Consider the following 27,197-nt stretch of genomic DNA (forward strand, 5'->3'; position numbering starts at 1 on the left):
TTAACTACACACATCCCTCATAACCTAGGAAAAAAGTTGGAGTGGGCTAAGGGAATGGTCACCACCACGGTTAGCAGCTGAAATACATGTAAGAACTGAGGCAACTTGGTATGTTCAAGCTGAAGAGGAGATAACTCCATGGTGTATAACAAGCCTCCCAGTATCTAAAAGGAGGTTATCAAGGAAATGCACTCGATTACTTCACAGCAGTGTTTGGCTACAGAACAAGAACTCCAAAGAGGTTCAAACAAGGAGAAATGTTTTCCAGCTTTATGGAACAGGTTCCCAGAGAGGAGCCATCTCCATTCTCCACATTTTCAAGGCCCAGCTGGATAAAACCCTGAAAAGCCTGATGTCATAGCTGATCTTGGTTTGAGCAGCAGGTTGGACTATAGATCTCCTGCAATTCCTTTCAACCTGAACTATTATTTGATGTAGCTCTCAGCAGTAGAAACATCCAGGTGTCGCTCATCTCTTTGTATCTTCTCCTATCACTCCTGTCTCCCTAGAACTGAAAGTACTGCAAACAGCTCAAAGTTCTTCCAGCTTTGAAGCTTTTGAATCAATATCAATAGCTGAAGGACCACATCAGTCCTCCAAATACCTATGCGCTTCTGCATCAGCCTGGCTGATTCTCTGCTGTAGCTGTAGATGTTTTACTTCTTATTCTTCAAAACTTGCCAGTTTCAGTCCCCCAAAGTAGCTTCTACTCTCACAGCTTTCAGAAACACAGCAAAAGCAGTTCCAAATTATTCTATGTCATGTTCTCACTCTTCAAGAAAAGTAAATTCACACAGAGACCCAAATCCCACGTTGCTTCCAATTTACATACTGCTATTGGGTTCAGAGCTAATTAATAAATTATGCAACCCAGAAAAGCCTGTTAGCTTGGTTTTGGTTATTACAACTATATTTTTTCTAAGAAAATAAAAAATTATGCAGCCCAGAAAAGCCTGTTTGCTTGGTTTCAGTTATTACAACTACCTTTTTTTCTGAGAAAATAAATTCTTACAGCATTATATAGTTTCCAACTTTGGCATTATTTACCTACATCAAGTCCAGCTAAAGAGACATACAAGTGTTCTAGCACAACAAATAAAAGTCTGTAAGACTTTCATTTGACTAAGGCTTAAAGACAAACTCATGCAACTCCTCCAGAAAAAGAGAAAATTTGTTTGGATGCCAAACTATGTCTTAAAAGAAAAAGCCAAGATCCTGACATTGTCTGAAGTCCAAGGACCAGACCCTTCAAAGGTAAGTAGATCAAAGGCTCTTGTATTCTCTCAGAAGGGGTCCAGTGAAAGCAATCACTGATATTCACCAATGTTACTGACACTTGTATGCTTCAAAGAATAAAAAGGGCACAGGAAACAGATGAGGCAGTACCTGCCCATACCATGTAATTACCTCAAGGGAACTGAGTAGATTGATGTCCACCTCAGAAAAAGCTTGACCTTCACTACCTATCTTTATAGAGGTCTGGAAGTTTAGGTGTCTCAACTAACAAAATTGTGAGGATAGGCTGCTCATGTTTCTTCAAGATCTCTTAACAAAACCACCAACTGTTTTAACTGTGTTTTAACTGTCTTAACTTTCATGGACAGGTTTGCATTCCCTGAAATCACAGAAGACAATTTGCTTTCAAAAAACTCAGCTGGCAGAAGCTGCTAGGAGTAATTGCCTGAATCAACACATGATTGCAAGCAGTGAAAAGTAGTGTTTGGATATTAGACAATATTTATTCTCATATTCAATTAACACAGAGAACAGATGCCTCAAGTAGGCATAAATTCTGTTTTATACCAAAAAAACCTCTAGGATAGGGCAAATTGCTTTCCTGAAAAAGAAATACTGAACATAATTGTCCTGTTTAGAGCAAAAAGTGAAGGCTTTTTAAGGTTCATCCTGCATTTTAGTAACACAAGTATTTACTTCTCTGTAAGCACTAATATTGAAATTCCTAAGGCAAATGGTACCATATCTGTAAAAACTGTATTCCATAGACTTAAGTACAAAAAATACACTTATTCAGGTATTTTCTGCAGTAATTCCAAACAAAGAAAAATATTCTCTAAAGAAATCTCTTTATTTTTCTTTTTTGAGAGTAACATTTTCATTTAGGAGTTATTCCCATTTTTCAAAGATGTAACTTTTGTGGATCAAAAATATCCTAGACACACACCCCTTCAATTCTCAAAGAAATATCTTCATACATCTAGACAAAAGATTCTCACAAGGAGCAAAACTATTGAACGCATAATACAATTCAATATCTAACCATTATCCTTATGTTGGTTCAAATAATTTAATACAGAAAAATATCTTTAAGAGTTTCTCAGAGACTTAACTGGAAAGCTACTACTTAAAGATGTTCACCTTTTTAACTAAATTTACTAATCTAAAGTTTTATAAACAGATCTTGTGGTAAAACTTGTAAAATTCTAATGGTTTGGAAAATATCTAAACAGGTGTTTAATTTACCATTAAAAATGCTGCTAGTTAGCTAATAATTTATCTCTATTGATGCCTTTCCTGGTCTTAAAATCAAGAGTCATACACGGTTAGAAGGGGAAAAGGGATTTTACCTTGGTATTTATTTTAAGGATCCTTAGGTGTACACGTCCAGGTCATATGCATCGAGATGCACCCCGCTGAGTCTATCTCTGTGTCCGTCCCCCTCCCAACATTGGGTATAACATTACAGGTCTTACTAATTAGCATATCTATCAAAGATTCCCCAATGAGAGACTCAAGTGAGCCCCCTTCCCCAAGGAACCTTCCCCTGGATGGTTCTATCTTGGTTTACAGAATGTGTTCTGGAGAGGACCTTGGGGTCTGGGGCACACTGATCCCTAGCTATGAGGCTTCTAAGATGTTTAGTCTCCTAGCTTGACAAACAAGTCCAAGAATGTAGGGAAAAAGCACTAGGAATACAGAAGTTGTAAAAAGGTATAACGGGTATAAAAGGCAAAAATCTTCATGGCATCACTATTATCATTTATTGATTCCCAGAACATATTCATACTAACACCTCCCTGCCTGATTACAGAAAGCCGTGTTATGGCAGCCATGTTGACAAGACAGGACAGTTTTTTCTAGACTGAAAACTACTACAGCTTAACAAGCATTAGTCAAAAAAAAAAAAAAAGCCCCATATTTCACTGAGGATGATGAATTTTTCCGGTCTAACCTCAATACTGTTGGGGTTTTAGGAGCTCTCCTGGCTTTTTTTTTCTGTTAAAGGAATTTTCCCCATACGTGTTGCTAGGGGGACAAATGGCTGGGTGCTTTTAAGAAAAACAAAAGAGCTGGCTACTCTTTTCTTTCACCTGGGTGTGTGGGCAGTCCGGCATTTGGACAGAGAGGGAGGCTGCTTTCTTCGGCTGCTTTTCCTTCTGCTGAAGAAGCCCCGGGATCCCAAGCCGGCCTTTCCCCACCCCGCTGGGAGCCAGGCCATGGCTGCCCTGCCCCGCGGTTGCTTTGAGCCTCCGCTACGTCGTAGCCCTGCTCGCCCTGCCTGCCCAGACCTCCGGGGGTTCTCCGTTTACATACATCTCGTCTGCCACCCGGGATTTGTGCTCGTCCCTGCCGTTCCAGCCTGCCGCTCCAGCCTGCTGTTCCCGAGGGTCCGGCTGGACATCGGGATCGGCTGCCCAGGGGTTTGTGAAGCCTTTGTCCCATCCCTTCCCGGGATCCCAGGGCACCGGTGCCGCGTGCTCCCCGAGCTCGCTCCGGAGCGCCCCCTGCAGCCGCGGGGGAACCATCGCACCTGCCCTGCTCACCGGGAGCCGCCAGCGCCCCTGCCGGCTGCGAGCGGAACTGCACCCGAGGGGAAAGGGCCCGACAGCCGAGAAGGCTGGGGCTGGGTTTGTGATTGTTTGCTGTTACTGCCATAGTTATTGCTGTTTGTTTGACTGGTTATACACATTTAGATATATATTAGTAAAGAACTGTTATTCCTATTTCCCACATCTTTGTCTAAAAGCCCCTTGATTTCAAAATTATAATAACTCGGAGGGAAGGGGTCACATCTGCCATTCCAAAGGAAGCTCCTGCCTTCCTTAGCAGACATCTGTCTTTCAAACCAAGACAAATACAAAGACAAACTTTGAATATTAGGTCTTGGGACAAGTGAAGAAATGATTCAAGAACAAACACTGGAAGAACACTAGTTCAAGAAAACTTTCGTAACATGAATTTTTCCATATTTTCTGGACCACTCAAATATGGGAACCTACCCGAGGGAAAAGAAAAAACCCACTACACCAAATTAAAAACTAAGAAAACCAAACCAAAATGAAAAAAAAGAAAGAACCATAGTTCATATGCTCTGTAAGAATAAAAAGTTACATACAAGAAAATCTCAGACAGTACAAAGTAGACTGTTACACAAAACTACTGATCAAACAGCCATTCCTCAAGAAAAGGCTGGTTTGAACACAAAGGAACTTTTTAAAAACAAAACAATAAAAATGGAATAAAATGTCAAATCAGTGGTGGAGGCCTTCTCCAGTTCAAGGAAAGGCAAAGAACTTGGTATCAGTTTAATGTCATGTATTTGCTGCCAGAGAACCCATGCTCAAAGTAAAAACAACCAGGCAGGATGAGATTACAGTTTAATTAACGGATGCTGTTTTAGAACTGTAGAGAATCTTACTTATACACTTAAACAGTTTCACAGCTTGAAGACTGCAGTCTCCCTGAAGAATTACTTTAGATTACTATCATACTGTATTTCACAAATTTTTATCATAAAAGTTGTATCTTTTTCTTTGAGAAAAAGGTTTTCACTTTTTAATGTGACTCTGGTTTATCTAAACGCCCATTCAGACCTCTCTTCATGTTTTTTTTTAACAAAGAGTTCTAAGATGTTTATAACACAGCACACGTTTCAACTATATTACTAAAAACATCTCTGTAAGCATGAATATAGGAACACTCAGGCCACGAAATTCCTTTTTTGTAGGGAAACCAGTCTCTTTTTTCCCCTCTACTGCTTGTACAAGCAAGTCACCACAAACACTTTTATGTACAGACCCCCATAATCCTAGACTGATAGACGCAAACTCTGTCTTTTCCAACCCATTCTACTACCTTGAGTCTCTCCCCACACCCCAAGTGTGCCACCTACTTTATGTCTCCTTAAACTCCCTCTTTCCCTAAATTTCATGAACTACTATCATTTATTTCACCTACTCCTCAGTTCTCTGCCTTGCAATACCATTCTTCTTCCTGACATTTTCTCACCCCAATATAAACTTCATTCAGCCAAGGAAGAAGACTCGGTACAGTGTATCCTATCTCTGCCCAGGGAATATAGCAAAACCTTTCTTCCAAAAAACATCTGTTACCACGGACACAGCAGATTGTGCGGAGCAGGAAAGGAATCCCAGGTAATTTCATCTGCTCTCATACACATCGTCCCTTCTTCTATTTTCGTTAGCTAGTTAACACTTTCCACAATCATTCAAAAGCTGAAAATGAAGATTCACCACTACAAATGATACACAACTTCTCAACAGGAGTCTTAAAGATTGATCTAGCTCGTTAAAGTGGAAAATAATATTTTCATAAAAATGTAAGTCTATACAGAAGAAAAAAATCTGTTGGAACCCTGCCATGTGTGCTTTCCTACACTCCTCCCAAGCACACAGGAAACAGGACCCTGTCATAACTATCTTTTCCAACATTTTTGCTTTGGCAAATAATCAGTTACAGATCAGCTATTTTCTTTACCCACCCATATGGTTACTGATATGGACCTATTATTAATGGAACACCAGGTTCTGAACTTCAGGTTGGTTTGGGAAATAGCATCAGATTTAGTTGTTTCATACTGACTGAAAACTATATAAATGTAAACTATAAGTGGTAATCAAGCTGTCTACTGCCATTTTACAATTAATTTAAAGGGAAACTTACACATTGAGTTTTTCCAAGTTCTTTTGGGCATTGTGTTTTTCTCTCTCATATGCACTTTCTAACCCTTGGAACTCTTTCTTGATCATTTCTAAATCTGAAAGAGCTTCTTCTCGTCTGTCCTTTTCCACATGCACAGCTTCTTCAAGTTCTTGAACTCTTAACTACACCAAGTGATAAAAAGCAATTAAAGCAAGTTAGGAAACACTAACACGATCTTCAGTGCTGTTCTATGGTCTGTTCTGCTTTACAGTAGAGTATATTCTATTAATTCGATATAGAAGCATATACATGTAAAAAACATTGAACACATATAAAAATATAAGAATACATGAGGTTCAAAACAGAGACAAATAGATATGATGATGAAAATTACCTTCTCCTTTGGAGGTGTCTAGAGGTGTCTGAACAATTTCAGTTCTTATTAATACTGAAGCTTTCCAGGGAAATTCTAGTTTTTAAATAGACTCATGAAGTGTGGGACTAACAATAAAGACTACACTTCCTCTCAGAACAAAGCACACTTCTAGCTTATACATGTATGTAAACAAGGAAAAAGACTTTATCAGTTATTCACCAAAAAAACGTAAGTGTCTAAGTTTAAGGAATGTTATCCTCTCAGTTCCTTTGTATGTTGCAGCAACAGAGAGGAAATTAGGCAAACTAAATATTTTCTACTAGTTTAATTATCACTTTTAAAATTTAAGTGCCTGCACATACAGAAGATCAAGAAAATAAGAATTGAAGAATGGCAATGCTTATTTTTGTTACTCGGAAAATAGGAAAAAAAAGATACCAAATTCCCTTCTTTTTTGCTTAGTTTTTCGAAAGTCCAGTAAGTTTGTTAACTAATGTGATATTACTAAGCAATCACCATTTAATTTTTTCAAACTTTTTTTTTTAATAAACCATAATTATTTTACTGAGTCCAACACTATTATTCATATTATCAATCTTTACTGGTAACTGCAAGTATCATAACTTAGAAGATGAAATGTACTCTGAGAAATTATGTTTGAAACTGCAGTTTCAGGATGCATTACACTCTCACTCCTAGAGAAGTCGGATGTATGCACCGTATCTCCAAATTGCTCTAAGTGGCCATTCAGAAGATACAGGGCAGGATATTTAAACAGTAGTGTAGTGTTTAACTACTGTGAAACATTTCCTTTACCCTCACACTTCAAATGCTAGTGGCAATTCTCAAACTTACAAATGTGACATCTTATTCTATTATTTATTCTAATAACTTTAAAGTTCCCTGAAAAGCAGATATTCTTCCATTCTGTCCTTTTATATATTATTTTTTATGATTTTGACACTTGTTGCAATAAATCTGTTCAGGGTTTTCCCTGGAGCAAGTGTTCTTCACAGTTTTTGGAGCATTGTACCTTCACAACTTCCTCAACTGTTTTACTGTAAACTTCTATGAAATATTTAACAAAAAGTTTACCTGGATAATCTCTGAAGCAAAATTGGATGCTAAATGAGCTGCTCTCTCTGCTTCAATGCTTTCTTCCAGTTTCTTTGTTCTCACTGCAGCTGCCTAAAAGTACATTTTGAGGATATTTAAGTTCAGAGAGATGATATGACACCAAGTTTATTCAACTCATTAAGTATAATAGGACTCCATACACCAACCTGATATATCTGAACTACTTTGGAACTCTGACAACTCATACCAAGAAACACATAAAAAAAAAATTTTTACATATATAGATTATTAAATTAATATTTTCTATTTAATTAAGTAAATTGATGTAACATTATGTTATTGCTGCATTTTTTATAATCAGCTAGGATCAGAAATAAAAAAAAAAAGTTAAACATTCTACCTATTGCCTCACTATTTGCTCACCTGAAGCAACATAACCAGAATCTGTATGTTCTGAAATACATTACAATAGAGCATCTACAATTTCATAAATGAGACATGATGCACAGAAAAGATTCTTCGAAAATTTATCTGCTTAACGTACTTAATTTTAAAAAATCACAAATAGTGCCACTGTACTTTCTAAGATTATTCTCATAAATAAGAATGTCTTCAAAAAGGGTAAGAAGGACCCAGGGAACTACTAGCCAGTCAGGCCTCACCCCAATCCCTGGAAAGGTGATGGAGTGCCTCCTTCTGGATACCATCTCTATCAACATGGAGAACAAGAACGCAATCAGAGAAGTCAGCATGGGTTCAGCAAAGGGAAATCATTCTTAGACAATCTGATTGACTTCTATGATGGGACAACTACCTGGATGGATGAGGGAAGAGCAGTGCATACTGTCTACCTGGACTTCGGCAAGGCTTTCAACACTGTCTTCCACAACATCCTATAGACAAACTAGGAAGTGTGGCCTGGATGAGTGGACAGTGGGGCGGACTGAGAACTGTCTGAATGGCAGATCCCAGAGTTGCGACCCAAGGCTGGAGGCCTGTCACTACTGTGTCACAAGATTCAGTACTGGGCCTGATATTGTTGAACTTCTCCATCAGTGACTTGGACGAAGGGGCAGATGCCTCCTCAGCAAGTCCATTGATGACACCGAGCTGGGAGCAGGGGCCAATACCCCAGAGGGCCGTGCAGCCCTTCAGAAGGGCCTCGACAGGGTAGAGAGATGGGCAGAGAAGAACTGTCTGAACTCCAACAAAGGCAAATGCAGGATCCTGCACTGGGGGAGGAATAACCCCAGGCACCAGCACAGGCTGGGGTCTGATCTGCTGGAAAGCAACTCTGTGGAGAAGGACCTGGGGGTCCTGGTGGACAAGAAGCTGTCCATGAGCCAGCAGTGTGTGCTGGTGGCCAAGAAGGCCAGTGGTGTCCTGGGGTGCATTAGGAAGAGGGCTGCCAGCAGGTGGAGGGAGGTGATGCTGCCCCTGTACTCAGCCCTGGTGAGGCACATCTGCAGTGCTGTGTCCAGTTCTGGGCTCCTCAGCACAAGAGAGACATGGAGTTGCTGGAGCTGGTCCAGCAGAAGGCTAGAAGGATGATTAGGGGACTGTGGAGCATCTCCTTTATGAGGAGAGTCTGAGACAGTTGGGCCTGTTCAGCTTTGAGCAGCGATGGCTGAGAGGGGACCTCATCAATGTCTGTGAGTATCTGAAAGGAGGGTGTCAGTGGATGGATCCAGGCTCTGCTTGGTCATGCCGAGCAATAGCATGAAAGGCAACAGGCACAAATTGACACACAGGGAAGTTCCACCTGAACGTGAGGAAGAACTTCTTTACTGTGCAGGTGACTGAGAACTGGAACAGGTTGCCACGACAGGTTGTGGAGTCTCCCTCACTGAAGACATTCAAGAACCATCTGGACACAATCCTGTGCAATGTGCTCTGAGATGACTCTCCTTCAGCAGGGAGGTTGAACCAGATGACCCAGTGTGGTCTCTTCCAACCTGACCTATTCTGTGACTCTGTGAAAAATAGCTTGATTAGGACACTTTATGTTCTCTAGGTATTATTCCTTCCAAACATCAGCTCCTAATTCACTTTGCCCTTAATAGAGAATTAGAAAACTATGTCCTGCTTCAGTTTGGAAGGACTCCTTAGCATCTTTCCACAGCTGAACATCTGTTAACAGGGCAGTTTTATTCAAAAAATTGTGCCAGCCTATTAAAAGTCAACAATAAATTAAAGTGATGTGGATTTCACTTCTTTTTTATAAGACTTAAAAACTCTGTCTGAAAATAATTCTATTTTAAGTTTCACAGAAGACAAAGGAAGCAGTGAGGAAGGTATCTATTACAACATTTAGAGTGGGAAATGTAATTCAAAAAAAAAATTAAATTAAGAAATGGAAGCTTCACTGAGAATATTTCACTGCATATCCTAAAGAGCAAAAACACTTTTCTGTCTTTAGCTGGCTTGTTCAAGTGTCTGTTCTTACAGCAAACACTGAAATGAAAAAAGTGATTTTGCGAGTAAAGTTTTCAGGCACAACATACTAATTCGCAAGCTCTGTACTGAATTTCACGTCTAAGTCTTATTTTATTTCCTGAGCACCTATCCAAAGTAGAACTATGCCTTCATCTCAGCCTCACTCCAGCTGAAACCAGAGATGCAAAACACCATCAAAATGGTTAACTTATCCTCTCAAATGGAAGCCCCTAAAAATGTTAGATTTTTTCAGTCTCAAGATGAAAAATAAAAACTGAAATAACAAATAATAGCTTGAATGAGGGCATGTGCAAGAACTAAAAACTGGAGCAACATGATTCTCCCAAACAGAACATACCAGTATCACTTCTTGGTACAGCTCTTTAAAAGAAGAGTCTGTCTTCTAAGTTAACATGATGGACACTAAATGCAAGGACAAGCCATGTGGTCCGAAGGAAACAAAAATTCCCAGAAATATAGAAACCTCAGTCCTAAGAAAATCCTGGGCTGTAAGTGAAGAAGGCAGGAGCAGGCAGACATCTCTAAGTGCCAATATATCATTCTTTTGACGTCTGAAGTAGGAGCAATTCCATTTAAACAGTAACATTTGTAGATGTTGCCTTTGCTTGTGTTGCCACAAGTCACTGAAGAATTAACTTGTAGGATTAGTATGCCTATAAAAAAAAAAGCACTGGCAAAAATTAGGATTTCAGCCACAGACATCTGTGATGAACTCTGGAATAGGAGAAACAGCTCCTTTTTACAAACAAGACAGTGTATCTAGCCTACTGGAAAAGAGTTATGAATGCTCTTCCTAACCAAAGAAGAGCCAGATGTACCTGACAGGTATCCAGTGTAAAGCATTCAAACAGATTCAAGATAGTATACAGAGAAAAATCATATTAGAAACTAGAAATCAAACTTTGACACAAAAGTATCATCTTACAGATTGTATCCCCATATAAAGGCATGAGAAAAGTGACTTCTTCAAAACCGGTGTTTCTTCCTACAGTTAAACACCTCAATGCCCTATTGTTGCTTTTGAAGCCCCTCTTCTTCTAAACTTTGATTATTTAAAGCTTTGCCTCAGTAGTTTGTTACAATTTTGATTTTTAAAATCCTGTTTAAATTAGTTCACTTACCTCCAAAAAACAAAGAGCCAAGGAAAGAAACAAATCTTTTCATTCAAGATAAGTCACTGTCAGAGATTTGACAGAACTACCACTAATTTTTTGCATTATTAGAAACCAAAGATGAAGAGTAAACTGTGTTCTTTCCAAAAGTCTCAGAAGATTACTCAGGCAAACCTTAATCTTATTTTACCAGTCTATATACCATACCCAAAAGATCGGATGCTTAAAAGAGCTTGCAGAAAAGCTACATATGTGTATTGAGGAAGTCATGTAAATTCTGACTGTGGAGCAATAAATATTCTTTTTCCTCTGCTCTATGATTACCTTGCTGAAGCTCACCGTTCACCATAACTCTAGAAAATTTAAACGAAGTCAGATGCCAGCAAATCATTGAGAAATCAGTCAGAAAAAAACCCCAAACTTTATGAGAGATATCAAACCACCCACTACCACTTAAGCATGGCTAATCAATACAGATTTATTAATAGAAAAAAATTCAGATTTGCTTAGACTGCTCTAAGGAAAAGAATCTTGGTATTTCAGTCTATCGAACTGCACATCAGCCATAGAACTTGCACCTGGATCCGAAGCTGAGTCTGAAGACTCAGCTGGGAAGAACACAGCTGCAACAAAATGCCATATAGAAAATCTATTCTATTTTGCTGATGAAGGTTCAAACAGGTTCTACTTATATGCACTTCATTTCACAGTGAGAAGCTGCATACTCCACCAGGGAGAACAATCTACTACACATTCCATGAGTAGAAGAAAAATGTCAGGGATGAGTCTAACCTGTAAAACCACGGTAAGAATTCCAAAAGGAGAAATGGGAAGGAGTTTTGTTTTCCTCTCTGACAAAGAGAAAGACACTAGTACCAGAATCAAGTTAGACAGGCAAACGTCTTTGAATCAAATGAAAGATGAGAATCAGTGTCCTTACTGAATCACGTCTGAAAATTTTACATGATGCTTGTCTACACAAAAGAGGCTGTGTGAAAACAATCTAGAGCAAGCTTGCAGGCCACAGATATCCAGATCATAGGCTTTTATCTGGGAGTCAAATGGGAATACATTCTGGTTTAACATGGAAAGCTTCTTGTCAGGTCCAAATCCATCTCAAAGATGGATCAAAAAGTGAGTTCTCCACTGATTACACAGTGTTTGCTCATCCAACATGGAAAACATTGGTTATTCAAAAAGATTCAGTCCCTTGTAACTTTCATGTGCACCTAACAAGACATATGAAGGCAGACATCTTACTTAAAATAGAAGACACAAACTCATGGAATTTCTGAAGTTTCCTTAGATATTCAAGCTGATTGATTTCAGCCATAATTTAAAGAACAAATCTGGGATCAGTTTCCATGATAGCACAGACAATTTTGACTTTTGAGATACACTAAATAAAACTGACTAAGAAAAATTCAATGCCAGCGTTTAAACTTTCAGGCAAACATGCTTAGGTTTAATCTCTTAAGGTTCTGTCACTTTTTTCAGTGTCCCGTTGAATATCAATGCTAATGTGGTTTCTAGGAGACACTTTCTACACACTTACAGTTTCCAGTACCATTTTCCAAACTGTCCTTTGTAGCTTCCACTTTTTTGTCCCTCAGACTTGCCTGAAGTACTGCAATATTGTGAGTAGTGGTGTACTCCATACTGAAAGCCTTAATTTAGTACCTACATGATACATTGTGCAATACCACATCTGCTGTTTGACATTTACATTTAGATAAAAATACCCTTTATCAGACAAGCAACTAGGAAAACAGTAGGGGAAAAGAAGTAAAAGATACATTTACAACACTTACTAAGCTTAGATATAGCAATGGAAATAAATTTTCTCTTTTCTGCTTCTATTTAAACCCCTTCTGCAAGATGGTTCAGTTATCAGGATACTTACACTTACCCAAGGCTTATGTCCAACCACTATGTGAAATGCTCAGCCAAGATAGTTTTAAGTGAAGAGGACACACATGTGCCTCATATCTGGATCAGCATACAACCATTCTGTTTGTGTTTCCATATTCAGACTCAGATCTTTTTCCTACTTAAAAGCGTTTCCCTATGGCTCATAGCTTAAACCAGGGGCTCTAAACATAACTGTGGGAGATGTGCTGACCACTTCCACCTAGTGTTAGAAACACTGATACCTCTTGATCATGGTAAGGTGGAGCCATCTCCTGTCCGGAAAATAAACAACCTTTTAGTAACTATAAAGTTACTTAAATACAAATAATTCTTAACCACTGAAGTAAATGTTCTTTTAGCCTGACAATGTGGCTAAGCCTCACTATACACATTTCCTGTACTTAAAGTCTAGGGAAGCATGTCTCAGTGACAGAATAGCCATGCTTGACCTGCATGACACCGGATAAACAATTACACTGGCATGGGAGCTACAAGATAAGCCAAATGCTTGACTTTAGGTTAAAGAAAGGGTAAAAACAACTAGGACTGCTGAACTGATATAGTTTGGTTGCCTTTGGATGAAATCCAATCCAATCTCCTACTGAGCTGCAGCTGGAGAAGCCATCTGAGCTGCACCCCCTTTCTAAAGTCCTTTATGGGAGAAAGATTACTCTTTTGGTTCTCATGCTCAGTAGATAGTAAAGACCTTAATAGTACATGAATTGACACTGTTACTCTATACATGCACATAGACAAGACTCATGTGACTTGTTGCTAACTCCTCGTGAGGGCTACATGAAACAGTTTTGAAACAACTTTGGTCTGAAAGTAAGATAGGACTAACCAGTCTCCAAACTGGACTTCAATAATATCATGACACAGGAGACTATGAAGAGGAAGCTCCTCTCTGAGAGGAAGTCCATTAGCATAGAATCATAGAATAGCTTGTGTGCAAAAAAATACTAAAGATCACCCTCCACTAAGCCACCTCACTCAAAGCCCCATCCAACCTGGCCTTGAACCCTGCAAGGGATGGGGCACCTACAGCTTCTACAGGCAGCTACTTCCAGTGCCTCATCACCCTCACAGTAGAGAAATTCTTCATAATATCTAATCTAAACCTACTCTCAATTTAAAGCCATTCCCTCTTGTTCTATCACTATATGACTTTGTAAAAAGTCTTTCTCCAGCTTTTTTGTAGGCTCCTTTTGGTACTGGAAGGCTGCTATAAGGTGTCCCCAGAGCCTTCTCTCCTCCAGGCTGAACAGTCCCAACTCTCTCAACTGGTCTTTATTGGACAGGTGCTCCAGTCCCCCAATCATCTTTGTGACTCCCTCCTGTTGGACCTCTGTTGGGCTCACTCCAACAGGTCCATGTACTTCTTACGTTGGGGACCCTATTACTGGATGCAGCACTGCAGGTGGGGTCTCACCAGGGCAGAGCAGAGGGGCAGAATCCCCACCCTCATCCTGCCGGCCATGCTGCTTTGGATGCAGCCCAGGATATGCAGGTGGGTCTCTGAGCTGCGAGCGCACACTGCTGGGTCCTGTCCAGCCTCTCATCCACATCAGCACCCCCCAAATCTTTCCCCACAGGGCTCCCACTCCATTCTCTGCCCAGCCTGTATTTGTGCTTCAGATTTCCCTGAGCCAGGTGCAGGACCCTGTACTTGGCCATGCTGAACTTCGTGAGGTTTGCACAGACCCATCTCTCAGGCCTGTCAAGGTTCCCCCGGATGGGATCCCTGCCCTCCAGTGCATCAACTGCACCACATAGCTCAATGTTGTCAGCAAACTTGCTGAGGGTGCATTTGATCCCACCATCTGCGCCACTGACAAAGATGTTAAAAAACACTAGTCCCAATACCAATCCCTGTTTGACGAATGCTTTCTACTTGGACATCAAGCCATCAACCACAATCCTTTGAGGGCAACCATCCAGCCAACTGTTTATGCACCAAGTGTTCAGCCATCAAATCCATGTCTCTCCATTTTAGAGACAAGGATGTTGTACGGGACAGTGTCAAATGCTTTGCAGAAGTCATTATGTCAGTGAGCTTGTCACTGGAGAAATACAACTTTGGAGCCACCACAGAGCTCCCATTACAAAAACTGCAGTGCTTAGAATCCTCTAAGTACATAGTACTAAATATTTTTATCTAGAGAAAGTATACCTCTTTAGTTAGATATAGAGATATAAAGATCTACATATACATGTAAGTATACTACATACTAAGCATGTAGTAAATAATACGTGAGAGCCACAGCAGCTAGAATTCCTAGATGACAGTTATGCTTTGTGGAGACACTAGAAAGCAGATGATGAAGTAGGAGTAAGTTGTCAAGAAGTGTGTAGTCATAGATGACAAACAGTTTAACAGTCAGCTGACTGAGGAATGTGTCCTTTCCTGCATTGCTTGGAGCTTTTGCAAGTCTTTCTGATGAGAACCATAACTTACTTAACAGTGCAGTTCATAAAGAGAAAAAAACCCAAAACGTACGTTTGCAGTTTTGGGAGGGGTTAGTTTTGTTTTCAGTTGAGATCTAAGTTTCATCTTTCACTAACTTAGATAGAGTGAGAAATAAGCCCACAGCCTTCAAGTATTGCACATACATATACCTCCTACAAACAGAGATACTAACCATTCTCCAAGTCCTCTTTGCAGTCATCTCCCCATCACAGCAGCATTACCAAGCTAATACAAGCACACATGTTTAGCGCCACATGTCAGTATACACACCGGACACAAGGGAAGTAGAAACGGCAATGTGAAAGCTAATGGAATGGTCTTTAAATGGAAACTAAAAGTCTCAGAAATACGACAATACACTCAGTCTCAGGAATTAAACAGATCAAGTTATGGAACATATTTCAGGCCTCATAAGAAAGACTTAAAAAATTTGAGAGACCTGAAGCTTCAGCTTACTAAGAGTTGGCAGCCTCAAACACATTAAAAAAATAATAGAAAATTATTGTATTTCTAGGAATAAGGCAAAGAGTTTGAAATTTATAAACTAATAATTTTGTTTCTTGTGGTAAAATCCACATTCTCATTGCAAAACCACATTCCCACCCTTCCTTTTGGCTGCATATATCACAAGAAACACTATTTTTATATTAAAAGTTTTCTGTATTTCCCAAGAATCCTCATTAAAAATTGAGCTCAAGGCTAAAATAAAAGACACTGGTTCTGGAAAACTGATTATCATAAGTAGTATTATCTTGATGAGTTAAATAGCAATAGATCAGTAATTTATTTGGCTACTGATCCTCAGGCTAAAAAGGCAGAATGATATCTGAGGTTCTCAATCTCAGATTTTTCTGGCACAGTGTATTTTCTACTTCAGAAGCACTCCAAGTCTATGCAACGCATGGGTATCACTGGAAACTGGAAAGCTAGCAGGTTTGACAGTGCAGCAACAGCTATCTTTCAACTGAAAAGTCCACAGAAACTTACTGTTATTCTTTCTCTTAATTTCTAACTCTGGAAACTAGAAATTTCCTCTTTTCGACCACGATCAGAGTGATCATTGAGGGATAAAACCAGATGAATATTTGAAGAAAAAAAAAATTTAAAAAAACCAAAATGGGGGGCAGGCAGGCTTTTTGCACACTCCTTTCTTTATAATAGTCTGTTGGATATAATTCTTCATATGAGTGTCATTGTACTACAAGAAAAAATTCTAACTTTAACATTTCCTTCCATTAAGAAAACCGAAGTATTTTTCAATGGATTTCTCCCTTATGTCCAGCAGAGGGTAGCAAAAGAACAGATTTGTGAACTCCAGAGAATGTTCATCGCCATTACGTTTCAAGTAGTGCATAATATAAGATTTTAAGATTGGGGTTTTAAGTAGAATTACACTACTCCTCACAAAATCACCTTAAGAAGTTTGTTCTCATCACCAATAACTTAAGTATACATTTGGTAACCAAATGACCATTAACATGAGGTAGTCAGCATGGAAATTGAAGATATATATCCTATATCCATCAATTTCAATCTGTAAGCTAAAAATTCTATTAAGAGATAAGAAAAATACAGAGCTACTTCATGAAAAAATGTAGACAGTTCTGTCTGGGGCATACTACTTTAAGGCTTCTATACCTGAATGGAAATTCAGCTTGGATACTGATATTATGATGCGCTTAGTGGATGAAGGAAGTTATGGACGTTACATCTCTAGTCTTTAATAAAGGCTTTGATACCATTTCCCACAGCATACTCCTGGAGAAACTTGCTGCTTATGGTGTGGACAGGTACACTGTTTGCTAGGCAAAGAGCTAGCTAGATGGCCAGGCCCAGAGAGTGGTGGGACCAGATGTACATCCAGCTGGCACTTGGTCACCAGTGAGGCTCCCCAAGGCTCAGAATTGGGGCCACTCCTGTTTAATATCTTTATTGATGATCTGGATGAGGGGATTGAGTGCACCTGCGTTTGCAGATGACACCAAGGTGGGCAGCAGTGTTGATCTGCTGGAGGGTAGGAGGGCTCTGCAGAGGGAGCTGGAATGGCTGAAGAGATGGGCCAAGACCAGTGGGCATGACATTTAACAAGGCCAAGTGCTGAGTCCAGAACTTCAGCCACAACAACCCCAGGCAGTGCCACAAAGCTGGGGGCAGAGTGGCTGGAAAGCTGCTCAGCAGAAAAGGACCTGAGGGTGCTGGTGACAGTGGCTGAACATGAGCCAGGGTGTGCCCAGGTGGCCAAGAAGGCCAATGGCATCCTGGCCTGTGTCAGCAATTGTGTGGCCAGCAGGACCAGGGAACTCATTCCAGATAAGGGATTGTCCCCCTGTACCCAGCACTGGTGAGGACACGCCTCAAATTCTGTGTTCAATTCTGGGCCTCTCAATTCAGGAAGAACATCAAGGTGCTGGAGTATGTCCAGAGAAGGGCAATGGAGCTGGGAAAGGGTCTGGAGCACAAGTTCTGTGAGGAGTGGCTGATGGAGCTGGGGTTATTTAGCCTGGAAAAGAGGAGGCTCAGGGGAGATCTTACCACTCTCTACAACTGCCTGAAAGGAGGCTGTAGCCAGGTGGGGGTTGGTTTCTTTCCCCAAGTAGTAAGTGACAGAATGAGAGGAAATGGCCTCAACCTGTAACAGTGGAAGTTTAGACTGGATATGAGGAAAAAGTTCCTCATGGCAAGGGTTGCAAAGCATTGGAAGAGGCTTCCCAGGGAAGTGGTATAATCACCATCTACAACGTTATTGTAGGCCCTTTCAGATAATTACACACATGCAATTTACTTTTAAGATGGTAGAGTGAGATGCAAGCTGACAAAACAATATGTATTGAAGTCTAATCTAGTTTGGTTTCTTTGATTCAAAGACTTGTGCTAATTTTCTTTAACTTTCAAATGCAAAAGGTTTCATCACATGCTTTTCTTTAATCAGTGCTTGAATAGTACCACAAGACTAATTTTTCTGTAGACTGAATATATTTTCTTACATTATTAAGATATTCAGAAAGTTAAAATAGTTTAACAAAAATTAAGAAGCAAAAAAAATTTTATCTGATTGTGGTTAATAGGTAGAATTCCCTGATAAGATCATCATTAGGGTATAGCAATTGTACATTTTCAAGGAACTAAGTGCTTTCTTTTCAAATTTACACATGGTGGGTATATTCAATCAAAATATTTAGAAAGATAAATGATTTGCTGCCTTGCTCCTCCTCCTTTCAGCTCATAACTTCTCTGTTAGTATATGAAAAGCCATGAAGTCACAAGAAGAGTCCTTATTCAAGTACTTGGAAGCAAAACTCTGTTTTTTAAAAGGGGTATTGGAACTCCACAGTATGCAACAATTTCCAACTGAAGGCAATTCCACCTAGGCCAGTAAGTGCAGCTCAAAATACATGACAATAGATTTCCTGTAGCATTCTTTGAGGGCACAAAGGTCTACCTTATTGGTCAATAAGTCAGTGTTTTTAGTTGATGAGCTTTGATCTTCCCTGTAGGAATTTTCTTTTGTGCTTCATCTTTAATGCAGGACTCTACCTACCTAGAAATCAATGCTTAAAACATTTCTTTTGCCTTTAAGAGAAAAACAACAGAAAAAAACCACAGCTGAAAACTATGCCACTTGTTTCTTTAAGGTCTTTTAGAAGTGACAGTTCTTTTAAATTCATTGGAGAAAATATTTAAAGATGCATTTGGTAGAAAACATACATCAGGATAAAGAATTGTCCACTCACTATGCTTTTCTGCAATGACAAATGTTCTACCAAGAAAGTCTTGATCCAGACTGTACATACAGATAAGATAACTACTACAAAGCCTATCAGTGGATAAATAAAATATTGAAACTTAGGAGGAAACTAGCTTTTTAGTGTAAACAGCATATTTACAAAGTCGCAACTCTCAAAAACTAGAGACTTCTGAACCATGGCTGTCACTCAACAGAGAGGAGAACTAAGCCTGCAGTAACTAACTCTAGACAGGAAGAGGCTGCTGTGAGACCATTGTCATCGTCCAATATTCTACTCCCTCACCCAGCACAACATCTGGCAACTTTTGCAGCTCCAGCAGATACTCCACCAGAAATCCAATAAACCAAAAATATAAGAAGATAGACAAATTAAGACATTTAGATTTCCTAAAGCAAAGTTAGCCTTGTTTTCACACTTAAATAAACCTTTTCCTATCTGCTGTTCAAACATGAGTCTCAAGCCAAGCTCATAATATAAGTGGCATTCATCTGCTCAGCCTTTTCTGCAAAACAGATGTTCAATATTTTGTTCATCAAGTACTTAGAATTACAGCCTAACTGGAAGGTTCCATCCCTCAAAAATTAAATTGCTCAGTGTCAGTGCTGTTGAAACTAATAGCAATAGTCAAAAAGCCTTACTTCAAGTTCCTTTCTAAGTCTCTTCTCTCGTTCGGTGCTGCATTTAAGTTCATTGGCTTGGCTTCTCAGCACCTCATTACAGCCACTGTGTTCCACCTCCACATCTCTCAATTTCTTGCGCATATTTTGCAGTTCATTATTCAGCTCCTACAAAAAAAATAAGGCATTAAGAGTTATGTTTTCTAATATAAAATATTATAGTAGAAGTATCAAAAGAGGAAAGACTGCATCAGAACAAGTTATTAAAATCTAATACGTCAGCACATGTCAACCATTTACCATAAGATATGCTCTTCATTCACCACCAGGTAACATGTGTTGGCTCAAAACTCACTATGAACATGACCTTCTGCAGTAATACTAAAATCAGAGCCAATTCTCCGCAGGAAACCTTTCTCTAAAGGACTAAAAGGCTGCTCCTCCAATCTGTTCTCTCTCACAGCTCAATACCAATGGTGGAGAGGGAAACAGTTAAGTGCATTTGATGAAATGATACATAGACAGAAGTTTTACTTTGTTATTATTTTAACTGTTAGAACTTCAAATCAAATAATCAGACATTTGTTGAAAGTTACTCCCATAGACTAAATATTCTTAATTTCTACTGTTCTGAGGACTTTTCTGTCTAGAAACTGAATTTAAAAATTAGCTACATGAACTATGAAGTTCTCATAAAGATAAAATAACTAAACTGTTCCCCACCACAATTTCTGCTTTCGGAAGTTGAACCAAGCTACAGGTTGGTGTAATTACTAACACTATTGGACTCAGCAGCTCTATGGAGTCACTAACACAAAATCCTCATTCATGCCACACCAGACATGGTGGAAAGTAGCCAAATAATGAGCCCCCAGTAGCCTAGTGCATATTTAAGCTGGAGATTCCAGAAGCCTCAAAAAAGAATAGCTTTGGTCTAGTGGACAGGAGTAAGCTTTTCCATAACTAGTATCAGAAACAAGCTACAAATCCAGTGACTTAGCTGGAGGACCTTTGGAGAGCCAATTACTTCCAGTGCAAAACACAGAAAGATTACCGTAAGTCCTCCTGCTCATTTATTCCTATCAGTTATCATGGCAAGAGACATTTTGTGAAAATAAACCAGTTGGTCTATAAATTCTGCTATTACTCTTACATCACATAATCTTTTTCCTGAAGATTACTAATCATAAGGCATCTGCAGAGCAGGGAGAAGAAGGAAAAGAAATGAATTATTCATAAAGAATGATCCTTCAGAAGATTGAAATTTGACAGAACCATGTTTATACATGAAGGTCAAAGAAATACGAGTCTTTTCCGAAGTTCGGAAAATAAATTTTAGAAGTTATTAATGACTGAAGGTAGAAAGTTTTGGCCACTTAAGCATGACAATAGGGATTCATGACTCTCTTACTAACACCTAGCGCCACTCCATTATTATCAATTAGTAACTGAAAATTTTAATTTATTGTCTCTTTTTTCATGAAGAGGCACTATGGCACAATTTTTTGGCCTTCTCTGAAAAGGTAACAAGGAGCATGCCTGTGAAACAAGTGAACTGAAAAATAGGAACCTCAGTAAACCAAAATACTGCAAAAACAGTCTACCTGGATATGGATTAAATTTAATGTAATCCTCTAACTTTTCCTGTAATACTAAGACAATGAAGAGGTTTCTTCCCATCAGCATGGTAAAAAAAATATTTTTACTCAAATTTACAACTACTCTCATCTTCTCCATATTGCAAAGATACAAAAATATTACTCTTCAGATTTATCTTCCACATATCAACAAAAGTGAGCTGTGAAAACTGCATATGAAATCAGTAATAGATCATTTTCTGGAAAAATACTACTTCAAAATATTTCATGCTGGAAATGTAGTTAACACTAGCAGACAAAAACTGACATGAGTAATACATCAAGCATGTTAAACAAGTCAACATGACTTTCAGAACCTTGAAGTCTCTGAACTTTTCAGACATGGTATGACTGTGTGAGACTGTTCCAGCAGTTACCTGCACTTAGAAGGTTCAGAAAGAAACATACTTCACCATGCTAAAAAAAACCTCTATATATACATGTGTATCTACATGTCATATACACACTGACTGTACATATTTGCTTATAAAAAACATGGCTGGTTGGATGGTTTAAAGTGTGTATAAACAACACAATTCGCCAATAGTCTAAGGAAAAACAGCGCTTCTGTGAACAAATACTATATTTCTGACTGACCACAAGATGATGCTATTGCACTTACTATTGAACTCCAACATCTTTCACCATGCACCAAACACTATGCTAAGCACACTCAATACAGCGCAGTACAAACCTTTCTCTGTTAGAAAGCAGAGAGGATTACTTTTCCTCCATATCATAGAGACACATTTTAGTAGATTAAACTGACTTCATTTCTATGACTACCTCAGCATTTTCATAGCCAAGTTCAGACTTGTAGTTCATGAAGTGCAGTTTTGGAACCAGCATTGGCCATACATGCTTAGAATCTTGCTTCTATGTACGTATTAAGACCATTTTATTTAGCTTTCATCTCATAACTCAAAGTAACTATAAATTATTTAAAACAGGACTGTAAATACACAACACAAAAGACTGGAACACATTTGAAGTTTTAATTAACAAACCGAGACCCATCTGACATTTATATGCCAAGTTAAATCAGTTAAGCTTTCAAACAACAACATAGTCAAGTCCAGCTTTAACATTTATGTATGTATTTTCTATTTCCCAGAATTTTGTAACTATGTATGACTATAACTAGGGTGATGGGCAAAGGAACACTACAACAGCAAAGCAGGAAAATTGAACTAAATTTGAAAATTTTACTATTCAAAGCACACTAGGAGTTGGCATCTAGTAGTGAATCACATTTAGTTCAGGAGTGAACAATTATATAGCTTTAGTACACTCTTCCAACAAAACTCCTGCTTCTACAAACCACCTTCCACTTCTGAATAAACACACATTGACAGAGAACACAACGACCCAAGCAATCCACTGTTCCTTTTGATCTGAGAATAAACGCCACTTCCAAGAGTACAGAAAACTTCTTAAAACATCGTGCTTTTCATACAGTATTAAACGCACTGAATGTACTTCTGAACACTTTATACAAAAGATGACAAGTCCATTCCAAACCCTTCCCAACATAACTCAGTCTACTGTTAGCCAGAACACAGAGCCAAAGCTCCACTCTTAGCCTGCTTTACCCAGCAACTTAAAAAGAAAACTGTGTCTAAGTTTCCTCATAGCCTAAACCTAACCCTAGTTTTTTAAGCATTGACTTTGAAAGAAAACTGACTCATGTTTCTGTTGGTTTGAGAAGGACCTCAGGGTACCACCTGTCAAAGAGCTCACATATTTTTCTCTGAAACCTTCTCTTTCTTTTTCTTTTCCTAAACTATTCCTTTACAGTTCTCTCAATTAGTCTCTCAAAGTACTGTTCAACATATCCACAAAATTACTGAGGGGGAATTTCCTTTTTACCCTTCATTCAGAGAAAATTCAAATCAGTGGGATCCTTTTCCACCATCAGGTCTCCTGGTAATTAAGACAAGCAACACAGAGCAACTCCTTTTGCAGTCCATGCACAGAAACACTATTTATCCACATACTACCTGATTTCTACTAGAGGTGTCATTATTGCACCATTCCTTCCAGATCTTGCCTTCAAACAGCTGAAGAGTCAGTACACAGTAGCTTTGCAATTTACATAATTAAGGGATTGTCTCTGCCCTGTTTCTTTTGAGAGCTGTTCCTACACGTGCCATATAGAATCTGACCAATAGCACCGTAACATAGTACAACAGTTACTGGTTGTAAACAAACAGGTATGTTTGCTGTCAGAACTCAGCTATCAAGCTGCCAGGCAAGGATTGTTTAGTGTCATTTTGGAAGACTGTTTGGTACTGTCTCAGGCTTGGAGCTGACAGGATGGGAAGAAAGCAATCAGAAAATTTTCTACCGCTTGACCAATGCCCATCTCAACTGAGACAAGTTTGTCACATCTTAAAAGGGACTATAAAGGAAGAAAATATATTAAAAAGTTAATCTTTTAGCAGCAATCTGTTCTCTGTGTACATCATGCAATGCAAATGTCTATCAGCCTTAACAGAGTCTCTGCATACAGTCCATTTTACGAAGAATACGTAAAATGGAGTATATACAGCTGAATACATTCTTGTTTTTCCTCAAAATGGTATTCTCACATAGCTAAGATACAACATATGTAACTTGACATTTAAAAAGATTAAAGTCTAATTGAAGTACAGTGGTGTAATTGTTTGTGTCCCTGTGGAGCAAGTAAAAGTTAGGTATGTTCACTCAGCACTTCCACACCATAATGCTACATTATTTCTTCAAAACATATTTCAGTTTTGAATAGCTTGACTGCCTAAAAAAAGTGTAAAAACAAGCTTATACTTTTATTATTTTTTACACATTTGATACCCGAAGGATATATAAACATCAGTATAAATCAGGAAATACAATTACTAAAGAACAAAACCCCACACTCTAAAACAGATTACAAGACCATCTCTTGAGTATTAGGTGATTTTTATCTAACCAAATGGCAGAATTTCCAACAATGCTTATTTTTCATATGTGGTATGGAGTGAATTATTCACACGATACACATGTACAATGCACAGCTGGAAATCCTATTATCACTGTTCAGGTTCGCTGAAAGTATGTGGTCTTCATATTACACAAACTATTTTCATAGTCACAGGCTATTGGATGTCAGACTCGGGGAAGTAACAGGGAAATGGAATCAGTGGGTGTGAGGTGCCCCTGATTTTACTCTGTATTGCATGACAGTGCAAATGGACTGTGCACTGGTAACTTGATTTAGGCATTTACCATCAAAATCAGCCACAACACATTTTATCAAAGCAAGAAAGACTGTGACACACCAAGTGTAACTTTATAAGGCTACCTTCTTCAGAAACACTCTGCAGCATTTAGCTTCTTGGGGAATTTTTCCTAAATCAGAAAGACCTCAACCCACTATACACTTCACACTAAGAAAGTTCCAGCCATTATCTCATGCAACTTTCCAACTATTAATACACCATACCAGTAAAATCGTTTCTACTTGGTTTCTTTCCTTAAGAAGGAATACATATTCATTGTTATAAATTCTGCTGATATCATCCTTCGCCTTTGCAAGTCTTTGCTGTTCTTCTTCCCACTTCTGTTGAGCATTGTGAAATGTTTTCTCAGTCTCTGTCACTTTCTGCTGAAGGTTTTCATTGAATACTATTGTTTAAAGAAAAAGAGAAAGAAAAAAAAAAACAAGTAGTACAGCAAAACATATCCAGAAAAAAAACCCCAAACACACAATAATCATCAGTTCTTCTGTATATTGTGATACTCTGTGGAACACTGCAACATTCACATTCCAGCACTGGAGAGCACCATCTTCACTAAGAAGAAACTAGAAAATTTTATGCTCCTATTGCATGTTTCCCAAAAGAACATAGGAATGGTTGAGAGATTTTTAAAAATTAAAACACTTTTTTCTCTTGGAAAAGAATAAAAACTTGAGATAACTCTTTGTGGGTCCCTTCCAAATCAGCATTTTCTATGATTCTGTGAAATGACATCTTTATAGAATGGAAGACTTATTTTCAGATTTCTACATTTTGCCAGTTTATTTCCAAATGTCATTTTTGATATAGATATTAGTCTGTATCAATTAAATTTGAGCTCAGTTTAAATGACTGTAAAGATAGGCACCTGTTCCATGAAAGAGAGTATCAACAAACCTAAGACAGGTTGGGCTACCAAGCAAAGATCTAGCTTTTCCAAGGAAAATTAACTGGTCCTTAACAGATTTAAATCTTCAGCCCACAAATGACCTGAGATGGGGAACACTGTATACACTCTTCTGTGAAAGCTTAAATGCCATGGAAGTCTTCCTAATCTGTAAGCAGCTTTACAGGAGAAAATACTTTACAATGGCTTTTCATTTTACTGACTACAACTAGCTGCATTGGCACTTAAGTCATCAGCACTTTTCAACAGATTTTTATTTCAAATTCATCCCAGATTTCTGACATTTCTTCCTAGTCAGAAAAGAATGAAATGAAGAGAACACATTAAGATGACACAGAGAATCAGTGGACACAATGATAGGAAAGGACTGTCAGACAGCCAGTTAGTTTTAATTCACACGTGAGACAGTAAGAGTTTTGTGAACTCTTAGGAGTTTTCAAAAGCTAAAAATGGATAAGAGACCAGAAACCTAAGAGAGATTCAAGAAAAACAGCAGTAACTAGAAAATTTAGTTAAGTCCCCACTTCTCACTTACCTTACTGACATGAAACAGACTTAGCCTTTATTCCATCCTTACTTCTTTGAAACCTACCTTGCAGTTCCACAAGTTTGTTTTTTGCATCAGTTAACTCTTCTTCTGCAGTACGCATTTTCAGATGGGCACCTTTTCTGGCAACTGCCAGTTTGTACTCCAGACCTTGTCGAACAGCCTCTCCTCTCTCAAATTGCGACCGTAATTTGATTATCTGGTTTTCATAGTTGGACACCTAGAAAAAAATTTCACAGAACTGCCAACAACGTTCCCTTGAAAAAGTGCAACATGTTACAGAAAGACACCTACAGAACATTTTTAAAAGATACTTGGAATCACATTCACAACTGCTATCTTATTCCATTTGAATTTGAAATACAATCTTGCAAATGCACGTTTATGCACAATTTGATACTTCACTGGTTTGTGCAAACTGATCCTTTTCCTAGATTAATTTCATCTACCTTAAACATACCCCTCTATTTTTCCAAAAATACACCACCTTAAAAAAACTAACCATATATTACTGTCATCTTCCTGCACCTCAGAGGAAAAAATGCCACAAGAGAAACATTATATTCCACAGACAGTTTTCTGGTAGCACTCAGAAAAACGATCATGTTGGGATACTAGACTATTAGACATCTAATAATTCACAAATATACATACGAGCATAAAATTCAGCCCAATAATGCTCAGTAGTCAAACAGATGCTATTAATGCTAACACACAACAAACTAAGAATAGAAAACGCTTCCAAAAGGGATCTTATACAGGCTGAGAAACAATATTTCCTGCCAAAAACTGGATTCAGAAAATCAAAGTAAAGATATTTCAACACAGGAAGGTGGAAAGTAAAATACATATTCCTTCAGAACATCTACAAAGTCGCAAAATTCTTGTTAATGAGAACTTCATGCATGGGAAATCACCCGCTTTACAAAGGATTTCCTTGATACTGTTGTAGCAAACTAGTATTGAAATGAAGTAGCATCAAAAATACATTCAATTAATCTTTTCTTTAGTTTGAATATCAGTTTTCCCATTAACAAACACAGGAAAAGGTAGGTGCTGAGTTGTAATCAGTTTCAGCATATTGCTGCTAGGCACACTTCCCACATTTGCTAAAATGCCAATCTGGCAGTTGATAATCTGGTTTAAACTATGCCGCTGAAGAAGTAGTTTTACTACTATAGG

At 38.6% G+C, this 27,197-nt stretch overlaps 1 protein-coding gene across 3 annotated transcripts in view; it reads right to left on the reverse strand.

Annotated features, from left to right (window-relative positions):
- CCDC171 (coiled-coil domain containing 171) overlaps positions 1–27,197 on the reverse strand; it is a 157,972-nt gene that overhangs the window by 120,942 nt on the left and 9,833 nt on the right. For all 3 annotated transcript variants that reach the window (XM_032095779.1, XM_032095778.1, XM_032095782.1), the window contains exons 4-8: positions 26,061–26,235; positions 24,768–24,949; positions 19,689–19,835; positions 7,373–7,465; positions 5,923–6,083 (exon numbers count right to left, since the gene is read on the reverse strand). In XM_032095779.1, the coding sequence (XP_031951670.1) occupies positions 5,923–6,083; positions 7,373–7,465; positions 19,689–19,835; positions 24,768–24,949; positions 26,061–26,235 (758 nt within the window). The remainder of the gene's footprint in view (positions 1–5,922; positions 6,084–7,372; positions 7,466–19,688; positions 19,836–24,767; positions 24,950–26,060; positions 26,236–27,197) is intronic.

Source organism: Corvus moneduloides, chromosome Z, assembly GCF_009650955.1.
Source record: "Corvus moneduloides isolate bCorMon1 chromosome Z, bCorMon1.pri, whole genome shotgun sequence".
Classification (NCBI taxonomy): domain Eukaryota; kingdom Metazoa; phylum Chordata; class Aves; order Passeriformes; family Corvidae; genus Corvus; species Corvus moneduloides.